The 20,914-nt window shown below is 41.5% G+C and overlaps 1 protein-coding gene across 5 annotated transcripts in view; it reads left to right on the forward strand.

Annotated features, from left to right (window-relative positions):
• Positions 1–20,914, forward strand: part of LOC145361613 (RNA binding protein fox-1 homolog 2-like) — a 282,466-nt gene that overhangs the window by 212,612 nt on the left and 48,940 nt on the right. For all 5 annotated transcript variants that reach the window (XM_080217472.1, XM_080217473.1, XM_080217476.1 and 2 more), the window contains 2 exons: positions 2,458–2,601; positions 9,153–9,206. In XM_080217472.1, coding sequence (XP_080073598.1) covers positions 2,458–2,601; positions 9,153–9,206 — 198 coding nt within the window. The remainder of the gene's footprint in view (positions 1–2,457; positions 2,602–9,152; positions 9,207–20,914) is intronic.

Below are 20,914 nucleotides of genomic sequence, written 5' to 3' on the forward strand. Positions count from 1 at the left end.
TTCTGAGCCATAAAGAGACCTTGACGTGTTTGTCCATAGATCTCTGAAGATGGGTGGGCGTGTTAGTAGGGTAAAGAAGAAGACACGTGGGACATTTGCCTTTATTAAACAAGGCATAGATTGCAAAAGCAGCAAAGCCATGTTGGAATTGTGTAGAACTTTGGCTGCAGCATTGTGTGCATTTCTGGTCACCGCATTGTAAAAGGATTTCTTAATTTTTTGTTTATTAGTATCACAAATAGGTTTACATTAACACTGTAATGAAGTTACCGTGAAAATCCTGTTGTTGCATACTCCAGTGCCTGTTCAGGTACACTGAGGGAGAATTTAGCACGCCCAGTGTACGTAACTAACACGTCGTTTGGACAGTGGGAGGAAACTGGAGCACCCGGAGGAAACCCACGCAGACGTAGGGAGAACGTGCAGACTCTGCACAGACAGTGACCCAAGCTGGGAATCGAACCCAGGCCCCTAGTGCTTTGAGGCAGCAATGCTAACCACTTGCTGCCCCACTGTGCCACCGTGCCACCCCATTTGATTGCACTGGAGGGGGTGCTGAGGAGATTCACCAGGATGTAGCCTGGAATGGAACATTTAAGTTATGAAGAGAGGTTGGGTAGACTTGGATTGTTTTTGTTGGTGCAGATGAGACTGAGGGGTGACCTGATCAAGGTGTACAAGATTCTGTGAGCCAGTAATGATTATGAGGAGCATGGGCAAGATGGAAAGGAGGCAGCTATTTCCCTTATTTGAAGGTTCGGTCATGAGAGGACACAAGTTCAGTGTGCGGGAATGTGAGGGGAAAACGTTTTTACCCAGAGGGTGGTGAGGGACTGGAATGTGCTGCCTGGGAGGAGGCGGGATGCCTCACATCCTTTAAAATGTACCTGGATGAGCACTTGGCACATCATAACGTTCAGCGCTATGGGCAAGTGCTGGTAAATGGACTGGGCAGGAGGCCAGGCGTTTCTCAAATGTGGGTGCAGATTGGATGGGCTGAAGGGCTTCTTCTGCACAGTATGATTCAGGTTCTGTGAAAGTTGACCAATAGCCAACACGCCAGTAAGAAGCCTACCCCACAGCTATAAAACACTGGGAACATTGAGAGAGGGGTTAAAGCAGCTGAGACTGGGACTTGCTGCACCTCAGGGAAGAGCTGGCCAACAACGTGAGTAATCATGGATCTCTAGAGCTCAGTGGTGGGCACTGCCAAAAGTGCAGGAAGGAGTGTGGAAGGAAAGCAATGCCTGCCATAGAAAAACTTTGGTCGATTGGAGAGGGATCTGATAGGGGGTGGATAGGATAGAGGTGGAGAGACTCTTCCCGCTCAAAAAAGACAGTAGGACTAGGGGGCACAGCCTCAAGATAAAGGGGAGGTGGTTTAGAACGGAGTTGAGGAGGAACTTCTTCACTCAAAGGGTGGTGAATCTCTGGAATTCTCTGCCTGTTGAAGTGGTGGAGGCTGCCTCGCTAAATATTTTTAAGAAGCGGGTTGATGGGTTCTTGATAAGAGAGGGGATTAAGGGTTATGGGGAGAGGACGGGAAAGTGGAACTGAGCCACAACAGATCAGCCATGATCTTATTGAATGGCGGGGCAGGCTCGAAGGGCTAGATGGCCTACTCCTGCTCCTATTTCTTATGTTCTTATGTTCTATTTTGGATGACGGGCAGATGGCAAGGAAGTGGTAGGTGGTGACATTTGGAGAGGGGGCAAGGGGGCTAAACCAGCTGAGAGTGGAACTTGCTGCTCCTTGGACAGGTTTGATCCTCTGGTTGTGTTCAGTTTGGTGATTCTGCTGCAGAGGTGAAAGAGCTGCTTCCAAAGTCAGCATTCTGGAGAAAGGGAAGAAATTATGCAGGTGGAGAATCCTTTAAATACTTCTTGCAAATAAACTTTATTTATTTGCAGGTGCAGCCACTGTAAAGTGTTGAAGTTCATTTATTAGTGTCACAATAGGCTTACATTAACACTGCAATGAAGTAACTGTGAAAGTCCCCTACTCGCCACACTCGGGTGCTGTCCGGGTACACTGAGGGAGAATTTAGCATGGCCATTGCACCTAACCAGCAAGTCTTTGGAGTGTGGGAGGAAACTGGAGCACCCTGAGGAAACCCATGCAGACATGGGGAGAACATGCGGACTCCACACAGACAGTCATTCAAGCCGGGAATCGAATCCAGGTCCCTGGAGCCGTGAGGAAGCAGTGCTGACCACCATGTTGCCATAACCCATGATACAAGCTTATACCTTTAAATCACCTCTGGATAATTTGAAGCTTAAAATAATGCTAATTTGAAAAGCTAGGAATGTAGTTGTGTGGCCATGATGCACTGTAGTTTTGTGGATCGTGATGAATATAACAGATAATTAAAGTGCATGTCAGCTGTTGCAGGTACACACACGTTTAAGTAAAACTTTCATGTTACTTTATTGTCTGTTTGTTTTTATTTTTCAGCAGACAGATGAAGCAGCGCAGACAGATGGGCAACAGCAAACACAGAATACCGAGAGCAGTGAGAGCAAACCCATCCCTAAACGGCTTCACGTTTCCAACATTCCCTTCCGGTTCCGTGATCCTGACCTCCGGCAAATGTTTGGGGTAAGGGATGAGCTGTTCAGAGATTCATATTAAAATAAAATTTCCCATTAGAGATGTGGAGTTACCTCAGGCAGACAGTTTACTTGTGGCACTATTGTCCAAACACGCACTTCCTAATGAAACATTGTAAAATGCCACACAAAATAATGCAACAGAATTGGATAATACTGCTGTTTATAAAATAGCTCTAAAACCTAGTCTCCCCCACACAGTCAGATGAGGGCCATTATCAGATACCTAATTGCTGCAACTACCCCCTGTGAAGTGGACAGAGTTTTTCCAATTGATAATTCCACTGCTGAGTGTTATTCACAGTAGGAAGGCATAGGAGAATTAATGTTCACGCTTTACCTGTATTATTTCTTCATGGGATGTGGGTGTCGCAGGCAAGGCCTGCATTTATTGTCCATTTCTAAATGCCTCTGAGAAGGCAGTGGTAAGTTACTGCTCTGAGCTACTGCAGTTTTTATAGTGTAGATACACAGCTGGTGCTATGTGAAAGCCGGTTCCAAGATTTCGATCCAGCGACAATGACAGGGTGACAGTATACAAGTCTAAATGGTATGTATCTTGAAGTGTGACTTTGTAGATGGGGATGTCCCAAGTGTCTGATGTCTTTGTGCTTTTAGATGGTTAAAGTCATAGTTTGGAAGTTGTGCTGAAGAAACCATAGTAAGCTGCTGCGCTGTGTCCTGTTGAAGATTAATCCCTGCAGCCATAATGTGCAGGTGGTAAATGGAAGTCACCAAATGCAAGGAAGGATGTGAAGGTTCTTCACAGTGTGGTGGCTGTGCACCAGAATAGATGGGGAAATTTAGCTACAAGATTGGGTTGGCGAAGCTGGGGTTCTTGGAGCAAGTGAGGTTAAGGAGAGATTTGATCAGAAGTGCAGAAGATTATGACAGGTTTAAGTGAGAATGAAGAAGCTGAGATTGCGAGTTAAAAACTCTGGACAAGATACAGGGGAATTGTGAGAAAATGCTTTTTTGTGCATCGTGATAACCTGTTGCTTACACGAACAGTGGAAGTGGAGACTAGCAATAATTACAAAAGTGAATTTGTGTTGGAATGGTCGGGGGGGGAGGTGGGGGAACTATGCGTTTAGAACATGGGATTGGGACTGACCGGATTGCTGTAGAGAGAGCTGGCATAAACTTGAAGGGCCAAATATCTCCTCTCTGCGCCATTATGAAAACTTAGAAACAAGTCTATTGGGGGCTATGGCTTGTTTGTGAGTTAATTTAAAAGGAATTTAATCTTCCAACTTGCACAGAATTTTAGCAGTTGGAAGTATTTCCTGCTGAATTTGAGCAAGTGAGAGATATTCTGCCCAAACACCACCAGCTTAGATAGGCACAAAGTTCATCTGTTAAAAAAAAGTTAAATTGCCCTGTTCTCACCCACATGTTGAAGCTCCCTCTGCATGTTAATGACATCTAAGTGCACATTCTGTTTCATATTACTTTAAATAGAAAATTTGACAACCGTTGTATTTGTCTTAACAGTAAACTACTGTCATGACAAATTAAATATTTTTGATTCACTGAGTGGAAAGATTGCAGAGTAATGGTGCAGTTGAATTGTCCTTGCAAATCGCCATCCTATCTCAAATCTCCCTTTCCTCTGCAGAGCTCTTGAATTTATTTTCTCTTCCAAATCAATCATGCCCATCTTTCCCGGAAGTGCATTTCAATCCCTCCAATCCAGTTTCCACCCCGCTATGGACCAGCATAGTGCTAATCAAACTCTCAGAAAACAGCCTATGTCTGTGACAAGGATAAACTCTCCCTTCTTGTCCTTTTCAACCTGTCAGTAACCTTTGACGCGGTTGACCCCACCATCTTCCTCCAGTGCCTCTCCACTGTCATCCACCTGGGTGAGACTGCTCTCATCTGGTTTCATTCTTATCCCTACCAACCACATGCACTTCAATTCTATCCTTGGCCCCCTCTTATTCTTCGTTTACATACTGCCCATCAGTGACGTTGTTTAAAAGCACAGTGTTTGTGTGTGCATGCTGTGATACCCAGCTCACCTCAGCACCAGCCTCTCGACTCCTCCACTGCTACTAAATCATCAGACTGATTATCTGACATCCAATACGAGATGAAATTTCCTCCAGTTAAGCTTTGGGAAAACTGAAACCATTGTTTTGGTTCTGCTCTAAGCACGGTTCCTTAGTTATTGACTCCACCCTCTCCCTGGAAACTCTTTCTACCGCCATAACACTGGCTTCGTTACCTCCAAACTTAAAGAAGGAAGGGTGAAAGAACACAGTCCCTCAGACCTGTTAGTTTTCCATAAGTAGTAGGGAAAATGTTAGGATAAAAAGGATGTGGTAACACTTAGAACGTAACATGTTTGTGTAGAGACAAAATGGATTTATGAGAAGGAAGTCATGCTTGACTAACCGATTGAAGTTTTTGAGCATGTTACTTATAGCATAGATAGAGGAGAGCCAATGGATGTGGTGTATTTGGCTTTTCAGCAGGCTTTTGATAAAGTCCCACACAGGAGGTTGGTAAACAAAGTTAGAGCAAATGGGGAAAAGATGCTGATTTGGATCGAGAATTGGTTAACAAACAAAATCAGAGTAGCATTAAATGGGATGTTCTCTGAATGGCAGGCTGTTACTGGTGGAATATCACAAAGATCAGTGCTGGGCAATAGTTGTTCATAATTTACATAAATAATTTGGATGTGGTGGCCAAATGTAGTGGTTCCAAATTTGCCAATGACATGAGGCTAGGTTGGAATGTGAGCTGTAAGAAGGATGCAAGGAGGCATGAAGGGAATTTGGACAGGCTTTAGCGAGAGGGGCAAGGGGGAGAGAACATGGCAGGTGGATATAATGTGAATAAGTCTGCAGTTATCTGGTTTGGGAGAAAAATCAAGCAGAGCATTTCTTAAATTATGAAATGTTGGCAAGTGTGGATGGCCAAAATGGATGTGGATGTCCTTGTTCCTGAGTGACTAAAAGCTAACATGCAGCAAGCAGTTTGGAAGACGAATGGTACGTTGACTTTCAGTGCAAGGGGAATTGAATACAGAAGGAAAGATGTCTTGCTGCAATTGCATCAAGCCTTGGTGAGACCACACCCAGACGTTGTGTACAGTTTTGATCTCCTTTTCTCAGGAAGGATGTACTTTCCAGAGAGAAACAGCAACAGAGATTCATCAGACTAATCTGTGGGATGGAGGGATTGTCTTATAAGAGACTGAGGAAAAGGGATCTATATTTGGAGTTTTGAAGAATGAGAGGTGATCTCATTGAGCTTACAAAATTCTTGCAGGGTAGATATAGATCAGGCGTTTCCCCAGGCTGGTGAGTCTCGAATCATGGGGGACACTGTCAGAATATGGGACTGAGATGAGAAAGAAGCTCCAGAGGGCTATGGAAGCTCAATTATTGAGCGTGAGCAAGACAGAAATAGGTAGATTTCTGGATAATAATGGCATCAAGGGATATAGGGCTCTGGGGGAAATGGCATCCATATAGTTAATCAACCATGATCTGTTTGAGTGGCAGAGCAGGCTGGGAGGGTTCAATGCTCGGTCCACCTATTTCCTGTCTTTCTAATTTACGCTCTATCATTCCCCATTCACCTGTCAGCCCTGTGATTGCTGATCTACACTGCCTCCTGCTCAAGCAGAGTCTCAATTTAAAAATTCTTAATCTTGTTTCCAAATCTCTCCATGGTTTGTCCACCTCTATCTCTTAAACTTCCTTCAGCCCAGAATCCTCCAAGATATCAGCACCTTGTGTAGGCCCCAAGCTCTAGGAAACCCTCTCCACTTTGCATTTCTCCTTTAAGACACTCCTTGAGACATCTCTATAACCCAACCTTTTTGTCATCTGCCCCAGTACCTCCTGATGCAACTTGACATATTTTGCTTTCAAATGGTGCTGTGAAGCATCATAGGATGTTTTATTATGTTAAAGGCGCTATATAAATATAATTTGTTATTGTTCTGACAACAGAAGATGTGAGTGGCTCACCGTGTTTTTTGAAAGCAGCTAGTCAGTAACCTTACCCAACAACACCCCTGATGTGCAATAAATGGCACAAGAAATATCCATATAAGGTTTGTTAATCCCTTATCTGCTGACTGGATAGTCTGTGCAGTGTTTGATAGAAAATTCTGCCCATATTTGTGCCTCCAAATTCTATGCCATCAGATGTTAAACATAAATAATTGCAAAGCTTGGATTTACAGAGTTTCTCTTTTCAGTTTATTCCAAAACTCAAGAATTGTGGAGCAAACTCCTCAAGCGTTGACATTTTGTTTGTTTTGTTTTGCAAACAAATCAAATAAAGTTTAATGTCAAAGGACACAAAGCACCGTTAAACATGAAAGATTGACTGATCCTTCCAACGGTTATATTCAATTAGGTTAAGTGGATTAAAGTTGGCTGCATTTGAATTTGAATTCTGGGGTGCCTGTGGCAGTCAGCTGCTCTCAACTAATCCATCCACTTCCCCTGGCAAGATTCACAGACCCTTAAAAAGTTTACTGCGAGGATAATGGAGTTCGTTTTGGAGTGTAATTCCTGGTAGCGAGAATGCCAATCTCCTGAAATAACACATGCATTTTTACAGCACCTCAAATATAGAAAAATGACCCAAAGCACTTGTCAGTGGTGTTACCATAAAAAGCAGATGAGTGTAAGAAAGAGGGAGGAGGAGGTGGAAGTGCACTCAAAGTCACACTAATAGTGTTTGGAGAACTGCAGCTGTAGGACTGAAGGTTAAAGAGATTGGATGGAGGGGGAGGAAGCAAAACCAAATAAGGAATTTAAATATTGGGATGGGAGGGAGGCGAGAGTTTTAAATTTGAGGCAATGACACTTGCAAATTTACCCTCTGCTCATTGGTGGTTTAACAAGATCTGTGTGTCAGATTGGCAATACAAATACCCCCATTAGCGCCAGCTATTCTGAACAGGAGATTCAGAAGCTGCTTAGTGGGCTCTCCTGCTGGGACTGTGAGCCCTGCTGGGTTAGCTCACCGTCTTGACAGTATCAGTTCACAGGTTTTCAAGTTAGAAAACTTGCTTTAACAAGAGGACCACGTGAAAGTTGGTGTCTCCCTCGAGTGGCTTCCTCATGCTAGCACACATTTGAATTTCCTGATGTCCACAGGGAAAACATTGTTTCACACGAACATATGATTTAGGAGCCGGAGTAACCATTCTGTCTCAAACATGTTCCTCAAAACCTAATGGCTAGCAGCTAACAAAGCACTCCCATTGACTCAGAACCATCAAAAAAAAAATCTTCACACCCATCTGAAATCCCACCACCCTGACTGGAACACATACCAAATCCCACAGCCTGACAACAGCCCAACCCCTCAATGGAACACCTCCTGCCGATTGCAAATATCACCAATCACAGCCTGGTAATTGACCCAAGTGGCCAAGTCCCAGGTTTCAACAGAAACTCTGGTCAGCCCCAGTTCGCTGAGGCCAGGCCAGGCAAGGTGACACCACGACCCCACATTGTGACTGGGCCATCCAAGTCAGACCATCACCCAAACACTGAACTTCTGCCCAGAGAGCTCCATTCCTGCAACAATTCACAACAGATTAGCTGCAACCATTCAATCGATTGTTAACCTCAACATCGACCAATAATTTTTCCCAGCCATACGAATAAAAGAAGCCACTTAGGCTGAATCAGTTGGATTTTTAGCTACTTAAGGCAGTTAAATTAATCTATTTGAATAGGAAACTCAGTGTTTTGCCTTTGGGATTTGTTTCAGAATCTATCAACTAGAGACATGTGAACATTCTTTGTTTCTCTTAGTATGAAGCATTGTGTTTTTTTTAACCTGTGTGATTTAGATTTATATAAAGCCAAACAAGGGCAGGGGTGAGCTTTTCAATGCAGCCGAAGCAAATGCTGACGCGTGTTAGAATCCTCTGTTTCTTTGAGAAAAAGCTTGAACCTGCTGGGCAGATGTGGATAAGCAAAACGTCATGACTAATTAGGACCCAAAAGTCTGACCATGTTTAAACAGTTTGGAACTGGCTGGAAATCCATGTCAACCACAATGGAAGAATTGCATTCGAGAATATATTGCACACTTGGTGCTTAATGGGTAAATCACTGTCTTGTGAGGACTCTGGGGCATAAAGGTCAAAGGTTCTGCATTTAGTCTCCAGTCTGTACAGTGATAAATAATTTCAGCTCAGAGAAGTGGTTTCACTTCCATGTCTTCGGCTAAATATCCTCCGATTAGTAGATATCCTGGTCCTAATTGTTAATTGCCTGCTCGAAAGTACATGACGTTGGATGAGATGCAGATCAGTCTTTGCTGTGCTGCCCCTTTAAATAGCCTTTCACTGAATTTAGCCAGTAAGCGTTCCTCAGGAGGAATGAGCAGTTGAACAAGATACTAAAGAGCTACTTGTACCCATGGAACTCCGTCCCACTGAAGGTCAGCTCCTTTAAGAAAACCAGTGGAAGTCTGAGAAATATGAGTTATATGTAAAGCAGAATTTTGAACTGACGTTTATACTAACAAACCCTTTTTCTCTTTCCGCAGCAATTTGGTAAAATCATAGATGTAGAAATTATATTTAATGAGCGTGGCTCCAAGGTAAGCACATCTTTAAGATTCTACATGCCAGCAATCATTGCAGTAATTGTTTTTTGTAAGATGAGGAAGCAGTTTGCTCACTGGCTATTTTAAAACTATTTCCAGTTAACATTTTCCAAAATCAGACTTTTTTGCTATTCATTTCAGCGATGCTGTAGCCTAGATGGACAATACTTTTCAGCATCTATCTGACCTCTTTGCCAGCCTATATTTTGTAGCACTTCCTGGTAGCTGCTTTTTATGATGTATCCATGTAATTTTTATTGACTCTTCATTTACTCATGTCTTTTAATCGTTCACTTCACTGAACCTTTAACTAAATCAGAACCCAGAATAATAGCCATTTGTCAAGCCTTCCGTCTGGTTGATTTTACATACTAATTAGCTGTATCTGTAGTCCAGACTCATTTTGCTTGCATGCTAGCACTTGATGCTAGGAATCAGTCTTCTATTCCTAAACCTGCCTGCTTTTTCAGTTGAATAAATTTCTGGCTGATGGTCACTGAAGTTGGAAAATGTTGCTGGTCTAGAATTGGTTTTTAATCACAGGGACAATTTGGTATAAAAGACTAAATTTGTTTGAAACCCATTTATAGATTTTTTTCAGCTGGGCTATTCCAGTGATATTCATTTCCTCAAGGATATCACTGTGGAAATCATTTTATTCATCTCTCCTCCTCCTCCCTGCTTGTTTTTAAATTATACACTGGTCCATTGTCAAGCTGCAAACATTTGTTTAACTCTGCAACAAATTTTAAAAAGAAATTTCCAAGGCATTTTCTTTTCATTTATTGTTCCATAGATTGCTGGCAATTCTTTAAATCACAGCTGCTAGTTAAAACCATTTGTGCAGCATTGTAGTTCGGAAGGAGGAAAAGGTATGATCATCGAGAAAAAACATGGCCATTGCCACATAAGCAATGTTCCCTCGAAATGTTCTTTATTAAACATGGCCTGTTTATTCCATTACACACAACTATTCAATTCTTTAGGCAGCACAGGTGCAGCTTAGTGTGTTCTATGGGAAATCCAACTATTCAGCTGCCCTGATGTAATTCGAGTATAAACTAATACTTATTAGTATTAGTTTATTAGTAATACTTACTACTTATTGGCGAGGAGAGAGAGTCAAGAAAACAAAGCTGAGGTTTCTTCTAGTTCTCTTCCCCTCTTTTCTCCCAGTTTAAAAAAGAAAATAATTAACCTTGTGCCTTTGTAAAGAGAACAAGATGCTGCAGATTTCTCACATTTACGGATTCAGAATACTGGCAGAAATACATAAGCAACTGCAGATGCACCAGATCACATACTCAGTCGTCACATCAGTAACCTTGCATCTCTGCTTATGGATCTTTACTGGTGTTGAGGGAAATTCTACACCAGCCAGCAATGTGATAACCAGCTCAACATAGGGCTGAGAACACCAAAGACAGGTCTGGGAATCAATGTTGAGCTGGTTATCACGTTGCTGGCTGGTGTGGAATTTCCCTTGACACCAAGAAAGATCCATGAGCAGAAACACAAGGTTACTGAGGTGACAACTGGGTATGTGATCTGATGCATTTGTAATTATGAGTTTCTGCCAATACTCTGAATCTACCCAATTCCTAGACCTGTCTTTGCTGTTCTCAGCCCCATTGAATCCAGTGTAGAATAGGTTCATGTAAGTGATTCAAAGAGCCATTTCTTGAATTGGCAGTCACTAAAATACTGCAGATGCAGGGAATCTATAAAACAAAAGCAGAATAATATGGAAATAGTCATCAAACCAGGCAGTATCTGCATGTCAATCGATGGTCTGATGACCTGAAATGTCAACATGACTGGGTTTCTGTGTTGGTATTTGCTGCTTTTGCTGAAAGCTCATCAGAAGCTGATTCAGAATCAGTGATTCCGGTCTTCTGTACTGAATCAGGTCTCCCATTTCTGCATCAGACTGTAAGAGAGTAGTAGAAAGGATGAAACTAGCAGTAAACAGGGAAATTGGGCATGGAGTCAATTATCTGCAGATAAAAGGTAAATGTAATTTAAACCAGTGGCAAACATTCTGACTCCTTTATCTAGTGATTAACAACCTGTTAATGACTTCTTACTTGGCATTAAAAAAGTTTAAGAACTTCCAATTTAAAACTTTTCCTAAATGGGTAAGTTTTGTGCTTTTCCATTGAAGAAGTGGTTCTGATAGCAGTAATTGTCACCCTCAGTAGCATTCTGTAATCTAATTATAAATACCCAACATCATTGTGAATCCATCAATTGACCATTATGTGTCCATTTAAAAATAATTACACCAGCAGAGCCAGCACAACCTTTTCAGTTTAGAAATTGCATGTCTCCATCAGACATCATTTAAGGGCATCAGTATGAAGGATAGAAGATTCCCAGATTTTCTTATTACAATGCGATGGTCTAGTCAGAAACAGTAACCTTGAAAAAAGCTGCTTACAAAGATTTAGCGATCTCTGTGGGGTGAATTTCAACCATCCCACATTAATTTCAATCTGGCACCAAGTCAAGGGGACCGGCAGGAATCCAGCAATGATGGTATCATCAAATTGTGTCAGCAGCCATTCACATTGAAGAATTCTCACACACATCAGGAAGTAAAATGCACCAATTATCTTCAATTTTTAAATAAATTGCACAGAGCAAAGTAGAGATTGGGATATACATATTAGTAGCTGAAATATAAAACTTTTAAAGTATTTATTTAAAAATGGTGGAAAAATTTGACATGATATAAAGATTGTTTTATGTAGGGCCAGAGCTATTTGTCAGCAGCTTAGCACTTTGTGCAAACTCCAGTTAATGAGGTATAACTTTTTTAGCAGCTTTTAGAAATGATTTAAAAGCATAAAAGGGAAGGTCTTCTCAATTTCGTGATTTCTAATTGATTGCTGTATGTGAGGACTTCAGGCAGCAGAAGATCACTAACACTAAATTCTGAATTTCTGCTTTTAATGTGTGCCTGTGCAGACACCAGAAGTTGCTGTTGGTTCCACTGTGTAATGATAGGAAACACTTCACAGTTTTGCTCTCATTAAAACTTCAAAGTCTAGGTCACTAGTGCCTTGAACTAGCATACACGTGGATTGGCTTAAGATACCACATCTGATCACTGCCAGACAACGCCAATAGAAAGTAGGTGTGTAGACATTGAGTGAAATAGGATTGGACTTGACTGTGATGTATCTTATGCTCATTAGTTTGTTGGTGCCTACTAACTGGGCAAGATACTCTAAACTGTGACCAGCACGTGTAGAACAGCATGACAACAAAACTAACAAATTCACAAAAGGAAAAATGAATAGTTAGACAATTGTCATTAGAAGAATTTTTAATATATTTGGGAGTTGGACATTTCTTTTTAATATTTTCGTCATCTGTTGCAGCTTTAATGAACCTTGCAACTTTGCTTTTGGAAGGAAGAGAGAGATGACTACTTATAGTTTTACATTCTGTGATATGACAAATTATGATTTATAAGTAATGTTTGTATATATTGCTGCTTTTTAGAATAAGTTTTTAAAGAGAAGGTTTTCCATTCTGTTGTCCTGTACAGTAAATTTTTAAAAATTAAAAGACAAGTTCGCTGCTGAGTTGTGCTGTGGAGTTCTGGGTAGGTGCTAATAATAATTAAGGTGCTGGACCCCTGATCTACCTTTTCCCACCCAGCCATCAGGAATCATTCTTGTAGACCTTCTGATGTTGGGCTCAAGCGGCTTGATATTGATTTCATACTTACCTTCTACCTGAACAAGTGGTGAATTATGTGAACTGATGTTGCAAAATTTGGACTGTGAGTTTTAATGAACAGGAAAAGTTCTTCCTCTTACTAATGCTTTTGGGGAGCTTCTTTTCTCCTCAGCATCTCTGATTTGCATGCAGGACAGGTTATAGATATTGCTGAGCTGCCCCATTCACTGCAGTCCTAAGATGTGTAGGTTAGGTGGATTGGCCATTGCTAAATTGCCCCTTAATGTCCAAAGATGTGCAGGTTAGGGGGATTAGACATGGTAAGTGTGTGGGAGTTATGGGGCTAGGGCAGGGGGAGTGGGCCTGGGTGAGATGCTCTTTGAGAGTCGATGCAGACTCACTGGGTCGAATGACCTCCTTCACTGTAGGGATTCTATGGAATAGCCTGTAGTCTGAGCCAGCCTGAGAACCTGTTGAATCAAAGCAATCTTCAGAAATAACAATTTTGCAGATCTTTGAGTCAGGGAGGAGACTTAAAGTAGCTAAACTTGGGATGAAAAATCACAGATGAACCATACTCGTTTGACACTCATTTGACAAAGTCCCTCATGGTAGGTTGTTTGAAAAGGTTAAGGCTCATGGGATACAGGGACAGGTATCTAGATGGATTGAAAACTGGCTAGGTAACAGGAGACGGGGTAGTAGTGGAAGGGTCCTTTTCTAGCTGGAGGTCTGTCACCAGTGGTGTGCCGCAGGGCTCAGTACTGGGACCTCTTCTATTTGTAATATATATAAATGACTTGGAAGAGGGCGTACGTGGTGTGATCAGCAAGTTTGCAGATGACACAAAGATGGCAGGATTGGCATACAGTGAGGAGGAGTATCAGGTGACACAGCATAGAACATTACAGCGCAGAACAGGCCCTTCGGCCCACGATGTTGCGCTGACCAATTAAAAAAGCAATGACCCTCTAACCTAAACCAATCCCTTTCCATTCATAAACCTATCCACGGATCTCTTAAACGCCCCCAAACTAGGTGCATCTACAACTGCAGCAGGCAGGGCATTCCAATCCCTCACCACCCTCTGGGTAAAGAACCTACCTCTGACATCCGTCCTATTACTACCACCCCTTAATTTAAAGCCATGCCCCCTTGTGCTAGCTTTCTCTATCCGAGGAAAAAGGCTATCACTGTCCACCCTATCTAAACCTCTAATCATCTTGTATGTTTCAATAAGGTCCCCTCTTAGCTGCCTTCTTTCTAACGAAAACAACCTCAAATCCCTCAGTCTCTCCTCTCAGCAGGATATAGATAGGCTGGTATATTGGGCAGATAAATGGCAGATGGAATTTAATCCTGATAAATGCAAGGTGATGCATTTTGGAAGGAAAAATGTAGAGGGGAGTTACATGATAAAGGGTAAACCTATTAAGAGTATAGAAATGCAGAGGGACCTGGGCGTGCAAGTGCACAAGTCTCTGAAGGTGGCAACACAGGTGGAGAAGATTGCGAAGAAAGCTTATGGTATGCTAACCTCTATAGGAAGGGGTATAGAGTACAAGAGCTGGCGTCTAATGCAACAGTTGTACAGAACATTGGTTAGACCGCATTTGGAGTACTGCGTCCAATTCTGGTCACCCTACCGCCGGAAGGACGTGGAGACCCTGAAGAGAGTGCAGAGGAGGTTTACCAGGATGCTGCCTGGTATGGAAGGACTGGGTTATGAGGAAAGATTGGGTAAACTGGGGCCCTTTTCCTTAGAAAGACGGAGATTAAGGGGGGGATCTGATAGGGGTGTATAAAATAATGAAGGGTATAGATAAACAGTGGCAGGCTTTTTCCTAGATTGGAGACAAATATCACAAGGGGCCATGGGCTTAAGATGAGGGGGGAGAGGTATAAATTGGATGCTGGGGGAGGATTTTCACACAGGGTCGTGGGGGTATGGAATGCACTGCCAAGTAAGGTGGTGGAGGCAGGCACGCTGGACTTGTTTAAGGTTTACTTAGATAGACACATGAGCAAAACAGGGATGGAGGGTTATAGGAAACTGTTTTAAATAAGGATCAGAGCCTCGGGACATTCCTGGAAATCGACTTACATGTGTTGATGTTTTTCTCTTTTACTCCGCAAATGTGTCAGTCCACCTTGTTGTCTTAGCGAGGGGCATGCACATGGTGGGTCGTGCGTGGGCTGCTCTTGGATGTTTCGAGAGTAGCCTAGTACTTCGCATTGTTTGTGTATACTTAAAACTGAACCAGCAGATGGGCACCACAACAGCTCAGTGACTATCACTGTTAGCTGTGCAGATACATGGATTTGGGCCAGTGTCTGTGGGAGTTTGCGCATTCTCCCTGTGGTTGCGTGGGTTTCCTCCCACACCCCAAAGATGTGCTCTTAGGCTGATTGGTGTAACAAATTGCCCCTAAATTATTCTCCCCTTAATCTGGTTTCCAATGGGGGTACCATAAGCATAGACATGGGTCAAGGGTGGAGGAGGAAAAACACATTGTTAAGATAGCAGCGAGGACTCGTTGGGCCGAAGGACCTGTTTCCCATGCTGTGTTGTTCTTTGTTCTTTATACTCCCTATGGACATTCATATCTCTTTTGGATTTTGTACCAATCACCGAGACCTCCCTGATTTTAAGCAACTGTACAGGTCAACAAAATGGGATACAGTCTCTTTAAACAAAACTGATTAGAGATATATTGGAAAGTTTAATTTTTACTGTTTCTGGTGGGTGGGAGAGTAGTACAAGCATTGATGAAGTCAGAATGTGATTTGATTGGTTATGTTTGTTTTTCCAGAAATACAGGGGACCAATCGCCACACAGTATTGTGATGTTTTATATGATTAACTGTCTCACTAAAACCACTTCATGCTAAAAAGGGTTAGGAAAAACATGTTCTTTTAATTCCTTTCCTTTTGATTTTATGACTAATGAAGCAACATTTTTAATGCTGAGATATAAACATTTCTGGTGACAGATGTGTCCCGGTTCCCCTCATCCCCACACCTTTTGCTTTTAATCTTGAATTTCACAGCTGTCTTTGCATAGTTGCTATTCTGTACAATGGGTCCTCGGAGTCGACCACAGATGTCCAGCTTACGGAGACACACTATGCATTGGTGTGCTTGCTCTTTATGGTATCTGTGAGACCATTGCTAACCATGTTGAAACTGCTCTGATTGGGAGAAATCAAACTGAGTTGATGATTAGGAGTGGCTTGCAAGAATGTCCACAGATCCTCAGTCTGGGTACAACCATTGCTAGAATGGGTGCCAAAGTTACTTTTAAGCTAAATGGTAGTCAGGAATTAATATTCATCCTACTCCTGAATTTATTTTTCTGGTAATTTTATTTTGCCCTTCTATTGAAGCTACTGAGTACCTTCCAGAGTAGCGGTTACAAGGACACCTTTCAGTACCTCATTCTAAATACTTATTTAAGCCTAGGCAACAAATATTGAAACACTATTTGACTCAAGTCCTCAAACCATCATCTGGTTTGATAATGCTTAAATTTTAAGTTTCTGTTGTGAAGCTGCCATTAATTTATCAAAACTCAACCAGTGGTTTTTATTGATTTCAGATAAAGGCATTGGTGTAATTCAAAAAGAACTCATGCCCATGTCAGAAGTGTGCTGAGTTAGTTGGTATCAGCAGGGAAGTAACATCAGTGTCCCACACAGGGATGAGGAGGGGGAAGAAATATCCCAACATTCCAACTCCTAATTGCTATCCAGTGTTCATATTATGCGTATCTGGTGAGGACAGCATCAGTTTTGACTGCAGTGCTTTTCAGATCAAATAATCTGCTAAAACCAAAAGATTAGTCATTTGCCTAAGATTGGCAGAAGGCAGCCCAGTGCCCAAGGTACATGTTCAAGTGATCAACATTGCTGTAGACAAGAAATTTGGAGAGGGGCAAGTAACTTGAAATCAAACCTAGCATATCAATGATCAAATATTTCACAATAATTCTTCTGCATTAATATGTTGAGGAAGAACTTGCACAATTGGAAATTTCTGGAAATGCAGGACAGTTGACAAAGAAAACTCAAATGAGAGAAATCTTTAACCTATTTTTTATCCAATCTATTGGTAGTTCAGAACTTGGATGTTGCTGATAAGAGAGAGATGTTGCCAAAGCTTTTTGTCTTGCACTCATCAGGAAAAATGATTAGCCAATCAATGGAACGTATGGCCTACCTACCTGGCATCGTAAGATTAGCTCAGAGCCTGCAGCAGAGGTATCCTGGCTATCCCGATCAGATCATTGTTCACTGTGCATTGCACAAACTCTCAAATTGACTAAATGCTTCCACTTTTGGACCTCAAATTATCCTGGAAAGGCAAAGTTCCTCAAACGTTTTAACAGATTATAAGCAAGTTGTTTCATGCTGCCACTATGTAGTAGCAATGCACGTGGTTTCCACTAACAAGATGCTGCCGTCAGTCCAGGTATGCTTTCTGCCTGCCACACAATTGAGCAACTTCCTGTATGAATTTCAGTGCCCGTGTATACCTCCAGATTGTAGTCAACTCTTCCACACTTGCAAAACACGAAAACTATCTGCTGTTGGATGTGACTTTGCAATTGGGCAGCACTTGCTGAGCAATCCCAGGTGTGCTAATAGCCGCACTAACAACCAATTCAGGATAATCAGTCCAGCTCACATCTTGGCTCATTTCCACTCGTTAGAAGTGACCTATGATCATTCACAAGGACCCATTCTCTGCAAACAAAAAGAATACATTCAAGCCTTGCAACTTACCCAGGAGCTTTCGCCATGCCTGGCCAATCAGAGACTTGCTCATAAATCAGCACCCTCGTCTCCTGTTGTGATCATTTCAAATTGGGCATTCTTGTGTTTGTCCTGATGAGTTCAAGAAGTAAATTTTCAGAAGCCTGTATTTCTTTTCAGCAATGATTTTTAGCCAATATATTAGGTTTTATGTAACCCTCATGAGCATAAATGTAAGTTAGCTATAAAATATAGAAAACTAATTAATTCAACCCTGGATTTTACAATTCTTTGCCCTTTTGATCGGAGGAGTCTGTTTTATTCAAGTGAATGGGGGTACCTTGTATATGGTTGTCTTTGCTCCAGGGTATTGGTGCTTGGCTTTCTCTGGCCCACAGCCCTGGAGATCAGTTGGAGCCTAGGGATTCTAAATTGAATCATGCTTTGCATAGGTAACTAGTCCCTAGCAGACTCCAGAAAATGGTCTGTAGTTAGTGGAGTAAAAACGTATTGGCCTCATCTGTGGGGTCTGAGGTCAGTGGAACTGATTCTTGCAAACAGCTTCAAGTCATTTACAGATGATGAATAAGGTTGTAGATGAAAATCCTCTAACGCAGCATGAAAACAACTACCCTCGACCAATCACTTCAAGCATGATTGTTTTTTGCTGCTGAAACTGTGTTTATTATGTGCACTGTGGTATATTGGGGATATAGTGCATGTATTCTTATGGGTTAAATTGTGTTTTCTGTCTATGAACACATATAGGAGTATCGCCTTTTTTTTGATTTCTCGTTTTTATATTTGTATCTAGTAACATTTATTTATCATTCTTCTGCAGGGGTTGTTGATCTACTTTTTGACACTGCTCATCTGTTGCTTGTATTTATTGCAGTTCTGGGGCCAGATTAAAACGACAAGTTACTTGGGCTACTTCTTTTGCACCTTTCAACAATTATCTACTAATAACTTGCCATCGCTTAACGTTAAACACCTTTGTATAGACCCCAACTCTAAAGAATAAAATTCATGTACATTAAATCATTAACTAGTTGCTAATGAAATGGAATAGGCTTCAGTGTCCATCATGCCCAAAGCTGTCTAAGTCAACCTCTGTGTGTAGTAAATTGAGAGGTAGTGATTTTGAGAATAGTTAGAGCAAGATTAAATTCCTGCCACTTGCTCAAAATGGAGTTCTTTAACAGCTCTTGATGCAGGCGGTGGGTGGGGGCATGCCTCCTGTTTGATTTCCAGAGTGAGAGTGAATTTTTCAGTGTCTTTATGTCCCCGGTACATATGAAGATGAACCAGTGTTTTAAACATTTTGAATCTTTGTCTTATTCTTTCAAGTCCCAGTGATTTGTCCTCTGGTTTTCTTCTTCCCTCTGCATAGATATATATTTATGATTATTCCATATTACAACAAAAATTATATTTAAAGAAAGAAAGAACTTAATGTTATGTAGTGTCTTTTCCAACCTTAGGGCATCTCAAAAGCATTAAACAGCCAAAGAACTCCTGTCAGTTTATGCACAGCAAGGTCACATAAATGGCATTGAGATCAATGATCAGTGAATCACTCTTGGCTGTATTGGTTGAGGGATTTTTGTAGCCCAGAGCATCAGGACAACTTCCCTTTTTACTTGAATATTCATTGAATCATCTTCACACTTCACAATGCTTCAAGTTTTGGTTCATCTGTAAACTTTGAAATTGTGTTCTGCACACTGAAGGTTAAGTCGTTGACATAAATCTAGAAAAGCAATGGTTTTATTAACAACCGCTGGAGAGCCCACTATATACCTTCCTGTAACCCAAAAACAGCCCTTTACTACCACTGTGTTCTTTGTCACACAGTCAGCTTTGTATCCATGCTGTCACTGTCCTTTAATTCAATGGGCTTTAACTTTACTGACAAGCCTATTATGTGGCACCACACCCACTGCATTACCTTTATCAGCCCTCTCTCACCTCTGTTAATTAAGCACAATTTTAATTTCACAGATCTAGGCTGTCTTTCCTTACTTAATCCACATTTGTCCAAGCATCTGTTAATTTTGACCCAGATTACTGTTTCCCACTACTAAGATTGAATTGATTGGCCTTCAGTTACTGGGCTTTTTTTAATACAGGAGTGTAACCTTTGCAATTTTTCAGTCCTCTGGCACCATCACTCTATCTAAAATAGGAAGATTACGGCCAGTATCTCTCCCATTTTCACTGTTACTTCCCTTTGCATCCATGGATGCATCTATTCTGGTCCTGGGACTTGTCAATTTAAAGTCCAGTCAAGACCTTTTTATTAATGTTTAACTCATCTAGTGCCTCGATTATCTCCTCTTTATTTCAGTAGCATCTTCTTTCATGGTAAAGAGAAATGCAAAATTTCCATTCAGTACCTCAGCCATTCCCTCTGCCTCCATGCTTAGATCCTTTTTTTTTTGCTGCCTAATCCATTCACTCCTCTTTTTACTATTTGTGCATTTATGGAACACCTTTGGATTCCCTTTCATATTAGCTCCCAGTCTCCTCAAACTCTCTGTTTGCTTCTTGTTTCTTTTTCCACTTCCTCTGTGAACCTTCTGTATTTGGCTTGATTGCCACTTGTATATGAACCCGATACCTGTCATAAGCAACCTTTTGCTTCTTCCTCTTAATCTCCATCTCTTTTGTCATCCAGTGAGCTCTGCTTTGGTTGTTCTACCTTTCCTGCTCACGGGAATATATTTTGATCATACCAGAGCCATTTCCTCTACCAGCCCGTTGTCATTACGGTTTTATCTTTGATTCCAGGTAACCTGGGCCAGATCTGTTCTCATTCAATTGAAATGACTGTCAGGCATTTTCATTCTGGATTGCTCCTTGGATTTTTTCATAGCTAACATAAACCTTATGATACTATAATCATCCTCAAAGTGTTCCGCTACTGACAATTAATTCCCTTATCCCTGCTCAGAATTAGATCCAGCAATGCCTCCTTCCTCACGGGTGAACACACTGCCTATAATACTATTATTATCCCAGTCTATATTAGGATAATTAAATTCCCTCATTGTAAACACTCTGTAGGTTTTGCACCTGTTTATAATTCTTTGCAAATTCGGTCCTCTATCTTTTTCCACTGTTGGGAGCCTACAGGATGCACCCAGTAGTATCATTATAGCTCTAATACTACCCCATCCTCCTCTCTTTCCCTATCTTTCCTCTACTTCTGAAATATTTAGTATACAGTCTTTCTCTTTTTTGATTCAGTTCTC

The sequence above is a fragment of the Carcharhinus amblyrhynchos genome, chromosome 35, assembly GCF_965287045.1.
Source record: "Carcharhinus amblyrhynchos chromosome 35, sCarAmb.v2.hapA, whole genome shotgun sequence".
Classification (NCBI taxonomy): Eukaryota; Metazoa; Chordata; class Chondrichthyes; order Carcharhiniformes; family Carcharhinidae; genus Carcharhinus; species Carcharhinus amblyrhynchos.